Source organism: Hoplias malabaricus, chromosome X2, assembly GCF_029633855.1.
Source record: "Hoplias malabaricus isolate fHopMal1 chromosome X2, fHopMal1.hap1, whole genome shotgun sequence".
NCBI lineage: Eukaryota > Metazoa > Chordata > Actinopteri > Characiformes > Erythrinidae > Hoplias > Hoplias malabaricus.
The window spans coordinates 53,594,405-53,616,346 of NC_089819.1; the positions used below are offsets into that span (position 1 = coordinate 53,594,405).

At 46.9% G+C, this 21,942-nt stretch overlaps 1 protein-coding gene across 1 annotated transcript in view; it reads left to right on the forward strand.

The window, feature by feature from the left end:
• LOC136676199 (putative solute carrier family 22 member 31) overlaps positions 1-14,189 on the forward strand; it is a 19,010-nt gene extending 4,821 nt beyond the window's left edge. The window contains exons 2-9 of the mRNA XM_066653041.1: positions 1,062-1,165; positions 2,152-2,306; positions 6,234-6,402; positions 8,298-8,443; positions 9,702-9,810; positions 10,313-10,527; positions 11,375-11,486; positions 11,624-14,189. Coding sequence (XP_066509138.1) covers positions 1,062-1,165; positions 2,152-2,306; positions 6,234-6,402; positions 8,298-8,443; positions 9,702-9,810; positions 10,313-10,527; positions 11,375-11,486; positions 11,624-12,056 — 1,443 coding nt within the window. The 3' untranslated portion in view covers positions 12,057-14,189. The remainder of the gene's footprint in view (positions 1-1,061; positions 1,166-2,151; positions 2,307-6,233; positions 6,403-8,297; positions 8,444-9,701; positions 9,811-10,312; positions 10,528-11,374; positions 11,487-11,623) is intronic.
• The last annotated feature ends 7,753 nt before the right edge of the window (positions 14,190-21,942 follow it).

Sequence of the window (21,942 nt, forward strand, 5' to 3'; positions counted from 1 at the left end):
GTGTTGGTTGCTAGTGTTGCTAGGTGGTAACTATGGTGTTGTTGTTAGTGGTTAGGTTGTTGCTATGTTAAAAGTTTTGGTGAAAAGGTGAAAGACACTGTAACTTGGACATGTGAGAAATTGAATGGAAGTGATGGAAGAAAGTGACTCCGGGTGACTGTCTGTGAGGAGTGTGGTGTGTTCTCTCTGTGTCTGCATGGGTTTCCTCCGGGTGACTGTTTGTGAGGAGTGTGGTGTGTTCTCCGTGTGTCTGTGTGGGTTTCCTCCGGGTGACTGTTTGTGAGGAGTGTGGTGTGTTCTCCGTGTGTCCGTGTGGGTTTCCTCCAGGTGCTCCGGTTTCCTCCCACGCTCCAAAAACACACGTTTGTAGGTGGATTGGAGACTCAAAAGTGTGTGTGTGTGTGTCGCCCTGTGGAGGACTGGCGCCCCCTCCAGGGTGTAATCTCTTTTGACCGAAATACTGCAAGATTGAAAGTTAAGATTTTGTTCTTAGGAAAAAAAAATGAAGAAAGTAATGAGAGAGAACTTTCTTGAAGCGTCAGTGTCCCAGGACGCAGGACTTTTAACCCTTCAGACGTCTGCTTGCTATCACCACCACAGTCAACAATTCTGATGTAAAGTCAATAGCACAAGGGTCACACTTTAATGATTCCATTTCATAGAAATGGCTCACACTGCACTGCATCAGTCGATCCGCTCTGAACCTGTGATTGATCCTTAGCTCCTGTTTACCTTAACTTCAGCAGTAAATAAATCCATAAATTCATGTTGTTGAAGAAGGGTCTGGGTCTAATGAGCTCTGTCTCTCTCTCTCTCTCTCTCTCTCTCTCTCTCTCTCTCTCTCTCTCTGTGTCTCTATCTGTTTCTCTCTCTCTCTCTCTCTCTCTCTATCTATCTTTCTCTCTCTCTTTCTCTCTCTCTCTCTATCTATCTGTTTCTCTCTCTCTTTCTCTCTCTCTCTCTCTCTCTCTCTCTCTGTTTCTCTCTCTCTCTCTCTCTCTCTCTCTCTCTCTCTCTCTCTCTGTGTGTGTGTCTCTCTCTCTCTGCTCATGTGTGAACAGTGGAACCTGGTTTGTGGAAACTACTGGAAGATTCCTCTGCAGCACATCTGCTTCATGACTGGTTGGATCCTGGGCTACATTTTCCTCGGCGCTGTTTGTGATTGGTGAGTTTTTCACGAATTATTGAGTTATTTGAACGAATAAATCTTTAATTGTTAATTGGAGATGGGTTTGTTTGTGTAATGTGTTTTATATATATTCCCTGATGTAAAAACTGGGTGAGTGTGTGAGTGACAGGGTGAGTGTGAGTGTGTGAAACTGTCCACAGGTGTGAGTGACTGGGTGAGTGTGTGAGTGACTGGGTGAGTGTGTGAAACTGTACACAGGTGTGAGTGACTGGGTGAATGTGTGAGTGACTGGGTGAGTGTGTGAAACTGCCCACAGGTGTGAGTGACTGGGTGAGTGTGTGAGTGACTGGGTGAGTGTGTGAAACTGTACACAGGTGTGAGTGACTGGGTGAATGTGTGAGTGACTGGGTGAGTGTGTGAAACTGCCCACAGGTGTGAGTGACAGGGTGAGTGTGTGAAACTGCCCACAGGTGTGAGTGACAGGGTGAGTGTGTGAAACTGCCCACAGGTGTGAGTGACAGGGTGAGTGTGTGAAAATGTCCACAGGTCTGAGTGACTGGGTGAGTGTGTGAGTGACTGGGTGAGTGTGTGAAAATGTCCACAGGTGTGAGTGACTGGGTGAGTGTGTGAGTGACAGGGTGAGTGTGTGAAAATGTCCACAGGTGTGAGTGACTGGGTGAGTGTGTGAGTGACTGGGTGAGCGTGAAACTGTCCACAGGCGTGAGTGACAGGGTGAGTGTGTGATGCTCTGTGATGGACTAGTGATCTGTCCAGGGTCTCCCCACGGGTTCCAGGTCCGCTCTGGACCCACCACGATCACTGTGGTCAAAAAATAAATGAATGAACTCACCACTGCCCCATTAATAAGTATCAAAACAACAGATTCCCCATCAACAGCTGGAGCGAACGCTGGTGGCCACCCGTGACTGACCTTCAGAGTGACAGCAACATTTCTCTTGATCTCGACGATGTTCTGAATCGTTCTGATGTCGTACCTGTACCTGTCCCTGTGTGTTTTTCAGGTTGGGTCGTCGGCGAGCTCTGCTGATGTCCGTGTCTTTGTCCGGTTTGCTGGGAGTGGCCGTGTGTCTGTCCAACAGCCCTGTGGCCTTCCAGCTGCTCCGTCTGTGTCAAGGCAGCGTCCTCGCTGGAGTTTTTCTCTCCTCTTATATCTCCCGTGAGTCATGTGACCTCTGGATCTGACTCAAAACTCTGGACATTACGACCCTGACTAACTGGCCGTCTGTTACAATATGCTCCGTGTCCAAGCGCAATGTGTGCGGTGTTCTCCCCCTGTGTAAACAGCCCCTGTTCAGAACGCCCGCTTTCAGCACCTGTTCCTTTAAATGATAATGAGCCGCTCGCTGTTCACCCCGACCCCGAGCGCACAGCAGTGAGGAGCGAGGAGCAGAAGCTCTGGTTTTTAGCCGTTTTCACTCTGTTCTCTTTCTTCTCCGTTTTTACTCAGTGCTCTTATTTCTCCGCGCTCGTTGTGTCTGTTTTGCTGAGTTTACCCTCGTCTTTTCGCTCTCACATAAACACAGGTCCAGCGCTGTGATTGGACAGACTCAGACGAGGGGACGGGGCCATTCTAAAGTCTAGGCACTAGACGTCAGAATCAGTGCAGGCTCGTTTTATCCCGTGTTTTCAGATGTGTTTAGAAAACTGACAGGCTGGTCTTGTTTCGCAGTGTGTGGGTTGGTAGGCTCCAGAATCTCTGCCCATGCACTGAACCAACCCTGGTGAAACTGTAAAGGGTAAAACAGCCTTCACTTTTAATAGGAGCTTAAAGAAGAAGAATTTTGCACCATTTCTAAAGACAAAACTGGAGATGCCAGGTTTTGTTCAGACAGCGATGATTTGCTTTCTTAAGGCTTCTGTTGGCCCCAAGCGCGGGACTCTTAACTCCGCCCCTCGTACCTCAACACACTTCATTGTGGTAGATAACTGTCCCTGACTGGCTGCATTCCTGTTGCTTATAAAACAATTAAGATCATGTGAGCAAAGAAATGTTAAAGGGCCCATATCACAGAAAGAAATAGAAAGAGGAGCGTTAGAGTTTGTCTGTAAACACCAGGTACGTTTCAATATGTAAAAGGAAGGTGGTAAAGGGTTTAATGTTAAAAAATGGACTAGGTTTTTAGGTTTAGTTCGTGACTGGACTGGACAGTGCAGGATATGAGCCCTCTGAAGTGCCCTTGTGTGTTTGGAGGAGGGTATTTGTGTTTATATTTATCCAGTGTGGCACGCAGAACAGGAAGCTTCTGTTTTTATGTTACTCCCTCTTTATGTCACTCTTACTTCCTGCCTGTTGTTTGTGTTGTTTGTTTGAACAAAATCATGCAGAAACAGATTGAAGAATTATTAAAAACCCCGTGTATCGAGGGCAGGCCTGATCTGCAGAAACCCCCTGCCCTGTTTTCTGGGGGGTTCCCTTCTGTAAATAGAAAGTGAGACATGATTGACAGTGCTCAGGTGTGTGCTCGGTTACGAAATGCTTTCCGTTAATATCTCGGTGAGGCCAGGGTTCCGGTTTTTAGTGTCCTCCAGGACACGGGAGCCCACTGCATCCTGACCTCGGAGCCTGGTTCGTGGAAGTGCCGGGGCTTTACCGTATGAAAGCAAACCTGGATTTAGTGCAATAGAAAGTAAAAGAAAGCTGACTGGGTGGTCTTGTTTCACAGTGTGTGGGTTTCCCACGTTAAAGTGCACACATGCACAGAATAGTCAGCATGAGGTAGAAAGACAGACAGACAAATAGACAGACAGGTGATTTTACTGATTCCTAAGAGAAAATGTTTGGTTACAGCAGCACAAAGAACATCAAGACAATACAGCAAATACACACACACACACACACACTAACCCACTAAACATACACTATAACACACACTATAAAACAGCTAACACACACACAGTAAACACACACACCAAACACATCACACACACTCTAACACAACTAGCACACACACTAACCCACTAAACACACACTAAAACAGCAAACACACAGTAAGAAAACATGAACACATACTATCACACACTGACACACACACACACACTAACCCACTAAACACACACTAACACAGCAAACACACAGTAAACACACACACACACTAAACACACAGTAAAAACACATGAACACATACTATCACACTCTAACCCACACTGATACACACTGATCACACACAAACAGAATGAGACAGTGATATAACAGTGACACAGATTGTGTAAGCACTTTTTAGTCGTGTCGACACATTTAGGTGCTCAAACATCAGAATGAGCCCATACACACATTCCTGATTTATACTCGTCTTTCTAAATCCACATTCTCTTAGAAATCAAAGGACCCCGCTGTTCTGCCTCTGGTCTGGGGTCTGGAGGTAAAACAGACTCTAAACGAGGTCCGCCGGGTCCTTCCCTGGGTTTTCCATTGTGGGAAACTGGTGTTTTTCCTACTGTTCTTCCTGTGATTGTTGTAGTGTGTGTGTGTGTGTGTGTGTGTTAGTTAATAATTGTTAACTCATAGAGGAAAAGCTGCTGAGGGAAATCTTTGTACTGTGCTTTCTCACAAACAGCCCAGGAATCCCATCTGTGTTCTAAAGTGTGTGTGTGTGTAGGGGGGGGTTGGTTGGTTGGTTGGTTGGTTGGTTGGTTGAAGGCAGTGTGGGAGACTGTGTTTTCCTAAAGTGTGTAGGCGTGGATGGTGCAGAGTGTTACAGGATCAGAAGGAATCTCAAAACACACACACACTCCCAGTGAACACTAGATTCCTCAGAGGTCACAACACTCAGTCCATGTAGAAAATGAGGGAAGAACTGACCTTCGCTGGATTTACAGCCTCGGTTTTTCTGATTCACAGCCAGCGTTTCAGAACAATAATAGGATGGAGAGCTGTGGGAGGAAGAGAAGTCTCTCTTTCCTGTTCTCTCTATAGGAGACTAGAAAGAGCCGTAGATTCCTCCCTGGAGATGAGGCGACTCAGGTTTGCCATGGAGGTGTTTTGGGAAGCTCTGAGGACCCTGTGAACCAGGCAGAGGTCACCTCTCCGTAACTCAGCACTATGTTTAAAGTAAAGGAGAATTCCTCCAGTTCCTCTTAATTAAATGATTGAGATATAAACAAGTTGACTGTGAATAGTGTGGTGTTCTGAAAACAGTGGTGATGCTGATAGGAACCAGACGTCTGAAGAGTTTAAACCCTACTCCCTCTTAGATCTGCATTACTGAAGTTTTATTACCTGACATGGGCATTTCTGTGAGGAGTGTGGTGCGTTCTCTCTGTGTCTGCGTGGGTTTCCTCCGGGTGACTGTCTGTGAGGAGTGTGCTGTGTTCTCCCTGTGTCTGCGTGGGTTTCCTCCGGGTGACTGTCTGTGAGGAGTGTGGTGTGTTCTCTCTGTGTCTGCGTGGGTTTCCTCCGGGTGACTGTCTGTGAGGAGTGTGCTGTGTTCTCCCTGTGTCTGCGTGGGTTTCCTCCGGGTGACTGTCTGTGAGGAGTGTGGTGCGTTCTCCCTGTGTCTGCGTGGGTTTCCTCCGGGTGACTGTCTGTGAGGAGTGTGGTGCGTTCTCTCTGTGTCTGCGTGGGTTTCCTCCGGGTGACTGTCTGTGAGGAGTGTGGTGCGTTCTCTCTGTGTCTGCGTGGGTTTCCTCCGGGTGACTGTCTGTGAGGAGTGTGGTGCGTTCTCTCTGTGTCTGCGTGGGTTTCCTCCGGGTGACTGTCTGTGAGGAGTGTGGTGCGTTCTCTCTGTGTCTGCGTGGGTTTCCTCCGGGTGACTGTCTGTGAGGAGTGTGGTGCGTTCTCTCTGTGTCTGCGTGGGTTTCCTCCGGGTGACTGTCTGTGAGGAGTGTGGTGCGTTCTCTCTGTGTCTGCGTGGGTTTCCTCCGGGTGACTGTCTGTGAGGAGTGTGGTGTGTTCTCCCTGTGTCTGCGTGGGTTTCCTCCGGGTGACTGTCTGTGAGGAGTGTGGACCCTGTGTTCTGCTGAAAATCTCCAGATATTTATATCGTAATTTAAAAAAGCAGAAATCTTTCACTGCACTGACTTGTTTTTCATTGTACAGCTTGAATGACTTTGTTTACTGATCAGTGACTCTCTCTCTCTCTCTCAGGTCTGGAGCTGTGTGATCCTCCTCACAGGTTGATGATCTCCATGGTCAGTTGTTTCTTCACCATTTTTGCGGAGCTGCTGTTGCCGGGTTTGGCCGTGCTGTGTGGTGATTGGCCGATTCTTCAGGCCGTGGCTACCCTGCCGCTGCTGCTGCTGCTCTCCTACTGGTGGTCAGTCAGACGTTTCAGATCAGTCAGATGTTCACACACACCGTAATACACGGTCGATTTGTCGAGTCTGATTTTGGAGAGTGATGTGTGTCTGCGCGCATGGAACTGTAAAAATATTCCCTGCTCAAGCACCAAGCTTAGAGTTTGAGCTTGTCTTGATTAAAGGGAACGTCTACGATTGTGGGAAAATTCAGCTCTAAACTGTCTTTTAAGGTGGAACTGTATGTTTAAGGGGAAAAAACAACTGATGAAATGTAACTCATCTATACGTTTTTATTCACTGAATTACCACAGAAACGTATTTATAACTAGAGATGTTTAGTTTTGTAGAACTGTCTGTAATGCAGTTAGCCATCTCCCGAGTTTGGAGACAGTTCCACCTTAAGTGGTTAGAAATAGAGCAATGTCCTCATCTTGGTTCATGCTTTTCAATGTTTTGAGTTCTGTTCATAGTCTTAAACAACTCCGAGAGAGAGAGAGAGAGAGAGAGAGAGAGACTGACTCACTACCTCACTATCTCACTCATTACCTCACCTCACTCACTACCTCACTATCTCACTCACTACCTCACTCCTCACTCACTACCTCATTACCTCACCTCACTCACTACCTCACTATCTCACTCACTACCTCATTACCTCACCTCACTCACTACCTCACTATCTCACTCACTACCTCATTACCTCACCTCACTCACTACCTCACTATCTCACTCACTACCTCATTACCTCACCTCACTCACTACCTCACTATCTCACTCACTACCTCATTACCTCACCTCACTCACTACCTCACTATCTCACTCACTACCTCATTACCTCACCTCACTCACTACCTCACTATCTCACTCACTACCTCATTACCTCACCTCACTCACTATCTCACTCACTACCTCATTACCTCACCTCACTCACTACCTCACTATCTCACTCACTACCTCATTACCTCACCTCACTCACTACCTCACTATCTCACTCACTACCTCATTACCTCACCTCACTCACTATCTCACTCACTACCTCATTACCTCACCTCACTCACTACCTCACTGTCTCACTCACTATCTCACTCACTACCTCATTACCTCACCTCACTCACTACCTCACTATCTCACTCACTACCTCATTACCTCACCTCACTCACTACCTCACTATCTCACTCACTACCTCATTACCTCACCTCACTCACTACCTCACTATCTCACTCACTACCTCATTACCTCACCTCACTCACTACCTCACTATCTCACTCACTACCTCATTACCTCACCTCACTCACTACCTCACTGTCTCACTCACTATCTCACTCTCTACCTCATTACCTCACCTTACTCACTTCCTCACTCACTACCTCACTACCTCACCTCACTCACTGACTCTATATCAGACCAAGCCAGTTTGTGTTTTCAATCATTTACAGACACTGGGGCTTTGTAAACACTTTAGATCAGTTTTGAGCGCACAAACAGACAGTTAGCAAATGGTGAGGAAACATCTGAGTTTTATAAAAAGTGTTTTTTGATTACACTTGTGAGTTAGGCCTTTAAACACTATACTATAAGTCTGTCCCAGTTTAGTATTCTCACCAATTTCTGTTCCAATCCAGTAGTGTTCCCCGAACCCAACCGTATCCTAAACTAATTACATCTAAACACAACTTTATCCTGAGAATATTGTCTAACATTTGTTTCACCGTATTAAGTCTTTTTATTTTAATTTCCTGTCGTATTTCTATTCTCCCACATTCCCACATGTTATCTATGTATTTCTCGTTTGTAAAGCACTGTGAATGACCACATTGCATGAAAGGGGCTATGTATCCAAATGAATCCGGACCACATTCTGTCTGACTCTGTATGTTCAGTGTTTAATGGATTGTACACTGGTGTGTTTCAGCTGGGCGTCTGTATTCCCCGAGTCTCCTCGCTGGCTCCTGGCCACGTATCAGATTCCTCAGGCCAAGAAATGCCTTCAGATGTTCTCCCTGCGGAATGGAGTGCATATGAGAGATGAGATCTACCCCGCTGAGACGCTCCTGACAGGTACCAATATGTCTTTTCTGTCTCTGTCCATTTTAGCCCTTTAATTCACCATGTGCACATTTGTAGCCAAAGTCCCTGTGAATAAAGCCCCCTACAGGTCGTATCCCACAGTGTGAGTGTGTGAAACTGTCCACAGGTGTGACTGGGTGAGTGACAGAGTGAGTGTGTGACATTGTCCACAGGTGTGAGTGACTGGGTAAGTGTGAGAATGACTGGGTGAGTATGTGAAACTCTCCACAGGTGTGAGTGTGTGAGTGACAGAGTGAGTGTGTGACATTGTCCACAGGTTTGAGTGACTGGGTGAGTGTGTGAAACTGGCCACAGGTAGGTGAGTGACTGGGTGAGTGTGTGAGTGACTGTCCACAGGTGTGTGAGTGACTGGGTGAGTGTGTGAAACTGTCCACAGGTGAGTGTGTGTGAGTTATTGGGTGAGTGTGTGAGTGACTGCGTGAGTGTGTGAAACTGTACATAGGTGTGTGTGTGAGTGTGAAACTATCCACAGGTGTGTGTGTGAGTGACTGGGTGAGTGTGTGGTGCCCTGTGATGGACCCTGTCCATAGTGTATTTTCTCCTTGCCCCCCACACATTCTAAATTGTCTCTGGACCCACTGCTCCCTCGACCGGGAGGTGGATGGACATATGAATGAATGAACATGAAGGTGTCATTGGTTTAAAACTGTTGTGGATTGTTCTGACACGGCCTATGTAATCATTCCTTTTTGGTCTTCACCTTTGGACCTGTTCCATGTTAATCTAAGCTGTCCATCGCTGAGTTACATTGAGTATGACTCAGTTCTGTGTGATTCACATATAAAAGAGCTTTCCTTTGGCAGTTGCTAAGAAAAAAATATTATTGTGGATGCTTCCTGATGCCAGTCAGCCCTCTGCACCAGTGGGGCATTAGTAATATGAGAAAGAGAGGGAGAGAGAGTGGAACAGAAAGAGAAATGTTAATTCCAGCTTTCCCCAGCTGCTATGCATTGATGCGTTGTCCTCTGTGCTTCTTAATGCCGGCAAAATGTTCCAAATTGTTGACAGAAATTGCATTAGTGAAGATCCAGCTCTATCAGGGACAGTGAAAGAGTCTTTTTAAAAGATCCTCCATGGACAGATTTGACCTCCGCTCTGCTGGAGGATGTTAATGTGGTCAGGAATGCAGGCTGCACCAAAATTGGTAAATTAAGTGGCTGCTGCAGTTCTGCCTTTCACTTATTTGATTTTATTAAACTCTACTCTCCTCTCGTTTTCCATCGTTTAGAGATTGACGTGAGTTTCCCAGACGATCCCCAGCCTCAGTTCCATCACGCCCTCGAGCTCCGGCATACCAGAGTCATCTGGAGGAACTGCCTCATCTTGGCGTTTACCCTGTGAGTTGCCATAGAAGCGCTACACCTGGGTACACACACTTCATTAGATACTGCGTGCCTTGGTTTACCAAATACCTGGGCTACCTGTGATGACTTGTTTGGACAAACCCAGGGGTGAATGTTAACACTGACTATTAATGGCCTGTTTGAGTTGTAATGTTAAGTAAAGCACTGAGCAGAAATCCGAGGGTTCACAGGGTGAAAGGGGGCTAATAAAGTATGCAGAGCAACAGATTGACTACTGTCTGTATTTGTAAAACCACAAAGAGCTCCAGTGTGGTCAGTGGAGCTGAGAGAATGGCCAGTGACTGTAGAAACAAGGAGGTGCTATTAATGTTAAGTTTCTGTTTAAAGGAGCCTCTGTAACCCCTGCCCTTCTTGTGTAATATGTATGTAACAGCAAAGCCTCATCTTCTTTTCCAATCAATACACATTTCCACAGAGCTGTATGTGAGGAGGTTGTTTACCTGTGTTTAATGGTGTCTCTTTCCCTGCTCCTCAGCTTCATTGGGACAGGGATCCAGTACTGCTTCACCCGCAACATCCACCTCTACTCTCCGAAGTTTTACTTCGGCTATTTCCTGCGTGTGCTGACCGGAGCGCTGGCGTGCGTGTTCCTGTGCGTGTTTGTGGACCGAGTGGGCCGCAGAGGGATCTTACTGCTCTCCGCCATCGTCACAGGCCTGTCCTCACTGCTGCTGCTGGCCCTCACTCAGTGTAAGAGCATTCAGACCTTAACGCATCACACTCCTATCACTGGACACTCTTTCATACCATTGCATCGTACTTAAACTACTCAACTACTTGTTTGGTGTTCTATTAAACAATTCGTGTCCTGGCCCTGGTTCTGGAGGCGGGTTCTAGTTTAGTGGCTGTTCTCTCGTGGTTCAGAGCGAGTCGAGTAGGGACTAAACCGTGGCGTGTAAACCTTGCAGAGCGCTGATTGTCCAGAGAGAGTCGTCACTCTACGCCACGCAACGCAGACGACCAGCACCAACTCTCCATCTGTAAAATCTCCAGCTGCAGCAGAGGTCATGTTAGTTTTTATCCGACTCACGACGGCAGCTCGTAAAATTACACCGTGGTCTTTTGAAGAGGTTCAAACGCTCCTTGGATCGGTGGCCGACGAAAGAATCCAGCGAGAGCTGGACGCTGCAACAAGGAAGGAACAAACTCTACTGATCTGTCTGAACTGATGACGGAGCTGTGTTCAGTCCCAAACAACAACAACACGCCGATACACCATGAGTAAACACCGCTTAACGTTACCGCCGCCGTTGTTGTGGTTTCCATTGGCTACATTTCAGGGGCGGGGGCTGTGGTGATGGCAAACACACCAGGTCCCAGGCACCAAAAAGTAAGCAGAGCTGAGTAGAGTTGAGTTGAGTAGAGTCTGTACCATGCAGTGGAAAAGCGGCAATAGTCAGAACATCCCTGTGTATTGGTCAGTGTTATTCTATGGTGCACATTAAGTACAGGAAAGTGTCTACAAACCTTTGAACATCTAGTACATCAAGAAAACCCTTGATATAAACATGTCTGCCTCTTCCCTGTTCCTCCTCAGACCTGAAAGGGGTGCTGGTGCTGATGCTCTCACTCCTGGGGCTCCTCTCCTCTCAGGCCCTGGCCATGCTCAGTGTGTTTTTCGCCAGTGAGGTCATGCCCACAGTACTGCGGTAAGCTGCACTTGAACACTCATTTTAAGAGGGCTACAATCTGTAGAGCCTACAGCGACATCTCACAATCAAACCCCATTGTCCCAGTCTGCTGTAATGTCTGTGTTTCTCTCTCTCTCTCTCTCTGACCGTCTCAGAGGTGGAGCTCTGGGTCTGGTGATGGCGGCGGGGTCTGTGGGCATGGCGGCCTCGTCTGTGATGGAGCTGCAGAACAACGGCGGCTACTTCCTGCACCACGTGGTTTTTGCCTCCTTCGCCATCCTGTCCGTTCTCTGCATCATGCTGCTGCCCGAGAGCAAGCGCAAAGCCCTGCCGGACTCCCTGAAGGACGGCGAGAGGCTGAGACGTCCTCCTCTCTTCCTGTCCCGCACAGAGAGGGACAACCTGCCCCTGCTGCGAACGAGGCAACCTGCCTCAGAGTATAACCCCGACAACTACTCCCGCCTCGTCAGCGCCACCAGGAAGATGCTGTCCAAAGATTCTGTGCCCTACAAGATCGCCGTCCCGTCCCAAACGCCACTGCTGCCCAGTAATAGCACCACACAAACAGGACAAGACCAGTCTTCATAGCAGAGCCGCACCGCTCCGCTAAGAGACTTTTAATACTTTTCAGAAACCGTCAAATGACACTAAACACTGTGTTACAGCATCAATGCAAAGTTTACTGATATTTTAAGACTTCAGAATCATTGCCAACGAAGTGGACGACGACACCACGTGCACATGTCCGTTTGTTTTATTTACAATGTTCAGAAATTTGATTCTACTGCAGAATGAAACAGTATTCTGCAAAGATAAGCTCATGACGTTGGTAGACGCTCCTTAGCGACTCAGTGGAGAAGATTTCGCCAAAACCGTGAATGTCGCAGTTTCCGCTACGAGCTGCTCGCCTCAGCCCCAGCCACGCTTCTAAAGGAAGATTGCTTTAATGCAGGGCAGTGTTTATAATCTTTAGAAGGCAACACGGCACGTCTGTATTCCCTTAATGATTATGGACACAGACTGAGACGAACATGTCAATCAAACGCCATGAAAGAAGCTGTTGTTTCCCTCTGATAAGCTGTTTAGGAAAGAGCAGTCACTTCTGAACGGCTGTCTTCACCAACGCTCGCCTGTGATTGGTCAAATGAGCTGGTTGTAATTTGTTTTTCCACCAGTAGGATGTTTTGAGGACCCTGGCAAATAGAAGCCTCTTCTTTAGCAACTTCAATGTCGTGAAGTGCCTCTTTTTTTCTTCTTTGCCTTTAATATTTATATCCCCCTAGTGTACACACCTTTGCTAATGTGTTTACTGACACTTGTGTGGTGGTAGGTGGCCTCAGGCATTAGATCAGAAATGTAAACAAAGACTGAATTGAAATAGTTGGTTGTAGGGAAAATTACGGGCTCCGATTTCTTTCCATTGGTGGAGATCGGAATCAGGGGTAAAAATATATTTCATATCCAAAACTACCATTGAACGTACACATTACCTCGATCATCCTCTTTAATCACGTATTCAGGGTTGCTCAGAGTCCAGATCACACCGCGTACAGAGCCCCAGTCCATCACACGGCGTCACGCTCCTCTGACGTCTGGTTCCTATCACACCTCACTGTAAACGAGCCTGACTTGGGCAGGAGGTGGAGCTGCCCTTTTAAAAGTGATGGTGTATGTTCGGAGAAGGTGAGGTCCCTGTTTTCTGAGCCCCACCTTTGTGAAGATGTGTGGGTGACACCTGATTCTTTATGTTTGTGCTGTGGGAGAACACCTCTTCTTTTCAGTGTCATGTCTCTGACTGACGGTAAAGCTTCGGTAACGTAATGCTCAAGGGTCACTTGAGAGCTGGTCCCTATCCACTTAGCCACTCAGTCTCATGGCTCTCGTTAAGTCATGCCTTGTGACCGGTTTGTCCTTTATTTAGCCTTGATCTCACTGAAAGGTGCTCGAATACACCCCACTGTCATTTTGATCGTCATTCCTTTCAAAGCCGAGCCATGTCCGTTCTCTTCATTTAAAACACAGCTGCAGCTCACACTGTGTGAACATCTGGACCCAGTGGGCATGGTCCGACATCTCCAATCTCCATGTTTCTGTGTCCAGAAGTTTGTAGACGCCCATTTTATGAGTAATTTTTAAGATTTCCACACAAGAAAAGCGCTAAAAATATAGAACGGGGTGCTCTGAATTAGCTCAGGTCATCGTTCCCACTGTCGAGTGTTGGATAGAGGGGTGTACAACCCTCCCACGTTGGGCTACGCAGCAGTGGAGCTGTTCTCTGGACCTTTGAGGTGAGCTGGTGTAGAATTGATGATCCAGAACTAAGTCTCCACCATCAGTACCTGACCTCATTGCTGTTGGTGGGTGAACACAATCAAATCCTTACAGCTATGTTCCAACGCGTAGAGTAAATGCCTTCCAAGAAAGAGGGCTAACTACCTGTTGATTTCCGTGAATGCAGAAGAAACACTGGGCGAATGGTGTCCGCAAACTTTTGGCGCTTTGTTGTGTTCCCATGTGATGTTTGCTGTGGTCTGAGGAGCGCTGAAGGATGTGAGAATCACTGTTGTAACGTATGGATGTCACTTCAGGGATGTGTTTCTCCTTCTTCCTCCTCTTTTCCAACTGTGAAGCTTTTGTTTGTTTTGTTTTTTTGGAGAACGCTTGTGAAGCCCGGGAACTGGTTTTATTTTTGTAATATGTTTGTACATAAATGCAATAAAATCTCTATTTGTAGATTCTCAGACTTGTGCATTGGCCCCGTCTCAGTTTCTCAGATATGAATATACTTCAAATAATTATCAATTCAAGGAAGGAACACACCCTGGACAAGACACCAGCTCATCACACACTCACCCAGTCACTCACTCAGTCAAAGGGTTGTGGTGGTGTGTGTTACTAGCTCTCTCTCTCTCACTCATACTGGGGGTGTTCCTTAGTTAGCCAGGTAACCTAAGCCCAAAGCCCAGCCTGTCCAATAGGAACAGAGCTGAAGGAGATTCCTATTGGACAGTCCTCAAATTTAGGCTTAAGATAGCTGGCTAACTGAGTAATCCTGCTTTGTGGAACACCCCCCATTGTCTCTGTCCAGTGAACACACACACACACACACACACACACACACACACCCCTATATATAAAACGTGTGTGTTAAGAATAAGTAACTGCAGTTAAACCTGAGCTGTGGAATATTGACTGTGGGCAGCTTGACTTCCAGCAGATGGCGCCATAACACAGACTTTGTACTTCAATTCTGAGTGAGTGAGTGAGTGAGTGAGTGAGTGAGTGAGTGAGTGAGTGAGTGAGTGAGTGAGTGAGTGAGTGAGTGAGTGAGTGAGTGAGTGAGTGAGTGAGTGAGTGAGTGAGTGAGTGAGTGAGTGAGTGATCGATCGATCTCCCTTTGCTACAGCAACTGCCAACAAATACTTCAAGATCACTTTCTCATCCCAGAGGAACTGAATGAGAGCGCCACTGTTCCCCAGCCCACCACTGGGGGGCGCCCTCTAGCCCATGCTTGGTGAATGTATCCTCATGTGCAGCTGCTCCAGAGCATCCATTTCCTTATACAAGCCTTGTTTGCAAATGAACCTTTGTGTCTACCGTGGGTGCATCTTAAATAAAAAGCTGAATTCACACAGTTAACAAAGGGTGTCTATAAACTTTTGGCCATAGAATGTAAAGTGTAATTCCTGAATAATAGATTTATTTCTGTAATAAGAATTTGTCTTGGCCTTTTTTCAGCATTTGACTGATGACTAAACATGGGAGGTTTTCAGTGCCATGGCCCTTTCTTTCCACAAGGGGGCGATATATCGCTGTATTTTCCTTCATTAAAAAAAATATCTGAAGAATGTAACTAGGCCTCAGAGTGAACTGTTTAAAAACTATAAGCAGATATCAATCCCACTGATATTCCTTGACTTTAATACTAACCCCCATCAGTTTCCAGTACGTTTGCTAATGCATGTTGCTTTTAAACTAATCCCAGGTTCTCTGTAAACGCTGAATTCAGAAGGGGTTCCGTGTCTGAGTCAGTGACAAAACATGCAAAGATCCACTGTATCCTTCCTTCTGCTCAGGCTTTCTGTTAGTCCGCTGCGCTCTGTATGAATTAATCCGCTGTGCTGAGATCTCAGTGGGTTTCTTCGTCTCAGACGAGAGCTGGAACAGTGGCTGGAAAAGCTCTTGATGCCACAACATACGCTGGACATTCACTCAACCCCAAATACAGTGAGACAAATGTGAGAAGGTGTGTTTGGACCGTTGAGGGTCACGAGCCAGGGTCACTGTCTGGCCCCAGTACCAGCCTCTTCTTTATGGTAGATGTCGATGTATATCTGTGAGGACTGAATTGCATTCAGCCAAGAGTGCATTAGCGGGGTCAGATGACTCCAGCGGTCTAATATACAGCGGCTGACTCCACAACTGAACGCCTGTGTCCACAATGTGAACGCCTTAGAGCAGCTAGTATTAAGGGGAATATAGAAACCTTTGGAAATGAGAGTCCTGAGAGTGTTACTGTGCTCTTAGACAACACGTCTCTCCTGTAGCTTCATCAGGAAACGCAGCCCCGCAGCTCCATCTGCTTCTAAACCTTCCAGCAGCAGGGGCCTGGCTTCAGCTCTTCAATCTCCACATCGCTCAGGATTTAAAGCAGCAGTAAGTCACTTTTCCAACACAAATAGCTGAGAATTGTTACTAGAAAGAGGTTATATTTATACATTTTTTTCTCTATAAAATTCAGTGGAGCTGAGATGAAAAATCAAACTGGTTTGTCGTCCGTGAATGAACCAGGTTATGGATCCATAACGGGGCATCCATGTTTAAAATAGATTTACTGCTGACACATTCAGGCCACTAGGTGTCAGTATAATGTCTGTTTCACAACCTGAAGTAGAATTAATCGAGAAATTATGTGATATCTACTTTAATTATATAAAAAAACATAATAGTGGCCCAATCAGAGAGGGATGACAAAGCCTCACAGCAGGCTGTGCCTCTTGAGAAGCAGTGGTGGACCCGCGTTATGTGAGAGCACAAAGACGAGGTTAAACTCAGCCAATCCGACACAACGAGCGTGGAGAAGTAAGAGCACAGAGTAAAAACGGAGAAAACGAGAGCAGAGAAGAAAGAATTCAGTGAAAACGGCTAAAAACCAGAGTTTCTGCTCCTCACTGCTGTGCACTCAGGGTCGGGGTGAACAGTGAGCGGCTCATTATCATTTAAAGGAAAGCAGCCGTTAGCCATAAGCAGGCCACAGAGGTTTCAGTAAAACCTTATACCTGTGTTCATTAGTTTAGAGCTAAATCTGGTTCACAGTGTAATCTCCGCTCTCTGTCGTGGAACTGTGTTTAAAGGTGAAGGGTGTTCATGCGCTCTGGGCACTCTGGAATTTGAAGCATGTGGATTAGGATTCCTACTCCATGGCTCTGATGGCGGATGGATGCTGATATGCGTTCTCTCTTCTGTTCTCTGGCTCTCTCTCTCTCTGCATTAGAGGACAGTGTGGCCTAGTTTTGACTGATTCGGCCTCTCAGGATTTCACAGGGAAACCACAGGCCCCCGGTTAGGATTTAGACGCTGGCAAAGAAACCTCAGCTTTTATTGTAGATGGGCGTAATGTTTCTTTACATTTTTATTAGCTATTCATTGTTTACATTCCCAGGGTTATTAGTTTAGTAATGAACAACAACACCAGCTTATACTTTAGCGACTAGACTGAGGAAGGGAAGCCTGGGTGTGCTTTTAGTCCCTGGGCTTTTGAAGGGTTAATAAATGAGAGAAGAGAAAATCAGATGGAGGAGCGTTTGAAAATGACTCAGCCATCTCAGGCCAGGAGACCGAGAGAGAGATTAATAGGCCCTGCTCTCTCTGGCTGGGTTGGATGGCCCTCCCTCTCTCGCTTCACTAATGGCATTGCTGACCAATGCAAGCGTCTGTTAGCTAACGGAGCAGAACCGGGCATGTTTCCCAAGAGAGATTGTTCAGTGTAATGCTCACTCAACCACTTAAGATTCATTTCTGTAATAAGATGCTTTCATGAAACCTGGCCCTGGGGAGTTAGTGTTCTCCTCCAAGTGTGTTGAGCTCAGTCCATCATAAGGGGTAGTACATTAAGCAAATTTGGTACCTGGTGCTTGGAACCAGATCCCATAAGCTTTGGAGAGCTCTGATTGGCCAGAGAGACTTGCATTGCAGACGTCATTGCGTCAGTGTGAAAACTCACCATCTGTAAAACCTCCAGCTGCAGCAGAGATCACGTTTGTTTTTATCCGACTCACGACGGCAGCTCGTAAAATTACGCCGTGGTCTTTTGAAGAGGTTCAAACGCTCCTCGGATCGGTGGCCGACGAAAGAATCCAGCGAGAGCTGGACGCTGCAACAAGGAAGGAACAAACTCTACTGATCTGTCTGAACTGATGACGGAGCTGTGTTCAGTCCCAAACAACAACAACACGCCGATACACCATGAGTAAACACCGCTTAACGTTACCGCCGCCGCTGTTGTGGTTTCCAAAGCCCACTGTTCCCCTGTTACTGTTAGAGATGGGGTTTTGCAATGTCCCTGGTTACATTTCAGTGGGAAGCTCTGGTAGTGAGTCAAGTAGAGAACAGGTACCAGAAGCTAGACAGTGGCTCGAGGCTCAAACCCAGGCCCTCATGGCCCTGGAGCTGTTCAACACCTCACATTCATGATTAGGATCAGTGCTCCCATTAAAAGTGAACAACAGGAACTACAGGGACAGATCCCCCACAGTCTTGTCTGTTTTTTCTTCTTGGTGTAGTCCTATCTGTACTTTTTAAACATGCCAGTTTCAAATATCCTTATAAGCTTATAAGAGCTCTGACAACACACATTCTGTAGCATCTTTTTTATTTTTTTATTTTTATCGTACTGAATGTTGAAACAGTGCGACATGGTGGAGCAGCAGGTAGGTGTCGCAGTCACACGGCTCCAGGGACCTGGAGGTTGTGGGTTCGATTCCCGTTCTGGGTGACTGTCTGTGAGGAGTGTGGTGTGTTCTCCCTGTGTCTGCGTGGGTTTCCTCCGGGTGACTGTCTGTGAGGAGTGTGGTGTGTTCTCTCCATGCCTGAGTGGGTTTCCTCCAGGTGACTGTCTGTGAGGAGTGTGTTGTGTTCTCTCCGTGCCTGCATGGGTTTCCTCCCGGTGACTGTCTGTGAGGAGTGTGTTGTGTTCTCTCCGTGCCTGCATGGGTTTCCTCCGGGTGACTGTCTGTGAGGAGTGTGGTGTGTTCTCCCTGTGTCTGCGTGGGTTTCCTCCGGGTGACTGTCTGTGAGGAGTTGTGTGGTGTGTTCTCCCTGTGTCTGTGTGGGTTTACTCCGGGTGACTGTCTGTGAGGAGTGTGATGTGTTCTCTCTGTGTCTGCGTGGGTTTCCTCCGGGTGACTGTCTGTGAGGAGTGTGGCGTGTTCTCCCTGTGTCTGCGTGGGTTTCCTCCGGGTGACTGTCTGTGAGGAGTGTGGCGTGTTCTACCTGTGTCTGCTTGGGTTTCCTCCGGGTGACTGTCTGTGAGGAGTGTTGCGTGTTCTCCCTGTGTGTGCGTGGGTTTCCTCCGGGTGACTGTCTGTGAGGAGTGTGGTGTGTTCTCCCTGTGTCTGCGTGGGTTTCCTCCGGGTGACTGTCTGTGAGGAGTGTGATGTGTTCTCTCTGTGTCTGCGTGGGTTTCCTCCGGGTGACTGTCTGTGAGGAGTGTGGCGTGTTCTCCCTGTGTCTGCGTGGGTTTCCTCCAGGTGACTGTCTGTGAGGAGTGTGGCGTGTTCTCTCTGTGTCTGTGTGGGTTTCCTCTGGGTCCTCCAGTTTCCTCCCACGGTCCAAAAACACACGTTGGTAGGTGGATTGGAGACTCAAAAGTGTCCGTAGGTGTGAGAGTGTGAGTGAATGTGTGAGTGTGTGTTGCCCTGTGAAGGACTGGTGCCCCCTCCAGGGTGTATTCCCACCTTGCGCCCAATGATTCCAGGTAGGCTCTGGACCCACCACGAGCCTGAACTGGATAAGGGTTACAGACAACGAATGAACGAATGAATGTTGAAACACATGTGCTAAGCAGACAATCTTGTTCTCCCCTTTCCCGTCTATGATTTTTCTTTTTCCCTGCTATCTCTCTTTCATTTTGTCTTCCTGTCTGATCTTGTCCAGTTTTTATCTGATCTGTGATTTTGAAGCGGGCTGGAGTTCAGTGAAGACTGGAGGTGCAGGTTTTAGCATCTAACATTTAATAGACTTTATAATTTCTCCTTGTTGTAGGAAAGAGAAACAAGCTCCGAAAGCTCCTCTCTGACCCACTTACTGCTCGGTTTATGAACTGTCCAGCTTGTGAAGTGTCTAAACTTACCCCTCACTTCTTCATATAAACAGGCCACATGTCCCACAGACTGTGGATCTGTTGCGCAGTGAGCTTGCTGATGTCGGTTTGGGACGGGACCCTGCGTCTGCTGCTGTTATTCCCTCAGCTCACATAGCCACAGGAGTTCACAAGGTTTAAATGAATTGCCACATGTGCGAACACTCTGCGTACAGTACAGTAGCGGAGTGAGCAGAGGGTCAGAGAGAATTGGAGTGATGTGCATTTCTAGTAAAAACAAAATCTCAATGACCTATTTAGGTAGGTCTATCTAAATACAGTCTGTTTTTACTACTGCTGCCTCCCCAGACTTCACATTACATTTGAAGATAAAGATGTCCAGATTATTTGACCTCAGTAACACTCTTTAACCATCTCTTTTGGTTAAAACGGATGTTCATTAGAAGTGAAGATGCTAGAGAGTCTCTCTGAATCGAAGGTGATCAATAAGCCCCTCGCTGGAGTGGTGAAGGCCACACTGTTACTCAAACACAGCAGTGTCCAACACCACATCGATCCTGACTGGCTAATAGCCCTGAGAACACTGAGCTCTGGGATCATTATTCACGTACTGCAGGGGAACACCAGCTTTTGGGGGCTTCAAAATCACCGTGATGCTCCACTGAGCTGTGTCGAGGAGAATAGAGCCTCTGCCATCGCTACTCTGTGCTCAGCACTGCAGAAACGGCATTATGTAACATTTGGAGGAGGGTAGGAATCCACCCCCTTCCCCCTTGATTTCAGGAAAGTGCTGTAAAAAATGTATTAAACTCTAGGGGGAGCCCAGGAGCAAAAAAACACAAGTCTTAGCTAAGTCATGCTCTAATGTTTTCCACTGAGGTCATCAAAACAATAGCGCAACATTCTTATCTCTTAACAGACGTGAACATAGAGCCATAGTCCTCAGGAGAAAAGACCTGCCAAACAGCAGTGCTCACAGACCTGGATTCTCTACATCAGTGTGTGTGAGTTAAAGAAGAGCTCCAGGCCACTTGCCTTTCAGTTTGACTGAATCTTCCACTACACTCAAGTCAGGCCCAGTCACATGATTCACGTGGCATACACACACACACACACACACACACACACACACTATTACCAGTGCCATTATTGAGATGGAGAAAAACAAGATGGCCGACTCAGCCCCACATCAAATGTCCCCATTCTAGCTTTTCACTTCAAACAAAAGATGCCTGTTAAACCAGGGCTCTCTTCTGTGTCCTCTGTCCCTAAAGAGAGACAAGCCAAAGAGGGACAATTTAAAAGCTACTGTGAAGTCCTGGACTGAAAAGGATTATTAATTACATTTATCAGTTTTAAACTCAGCACTTTATCCTTTGCTTTGTATCTGAACACTTCCACAGCTGTCTGTGTCCATCCTCGTGGGTCTGAAAGGACGTGGAGCTTCCTCAGCATCACTGAGTGTGTTTGGGATTATGAGACTCCAGCAGCACTGCTGTGTCTGATCCACTCTACACCAGCACAACACACACTAACACACCACCACCACGTCAGTGTCACTGCAGCGCTGAGAATGACCCACCACCACATCACACCTGCTCTGTGGGGGTCCTGAGCACTGAGGAACAGGGGGAGAGGGGGATAACCAAGTATGCAGAGCAACACATGGACTAAAGTCTGTAATTGTAGAACTATAAAGTGCTCCTGTACAGTCAGTGGTCATGAGAGATTGGATAGTGGGTGTAAAAGTAAAGGACTTTATTTATTTATTTATTTATTTTGCTGCTTTATGTATTTATATATTAATCAGTTATTAAAGATCTCATTAAATCTCTTCTGCCTTTGGTTTAAAGATGGTAACTTCAGCAGAAGCCACGGCAGGAGCCCAGACTGTTTTGCAAGCACCTTTCCTGAGGTCACTGCTTTCCATACAATCAAATGAACAGTTTCTACAGAGTCCAGACTGACCCCAGAGGAGGGTAATAGCGCTGAAGGCTTGAAAAACAATTCCTTTCAGTTTTCTGTGCGCCCGTGTGATCAGATTAAATAGAAGTGATTATTTGTCACAGGGGTAGAATTGATCTTCTTGTGATAACACAGATCCAGCTCCCCTATACTCTGGGGAACTTCTGAAATTCAGAAACACAGCTGTTT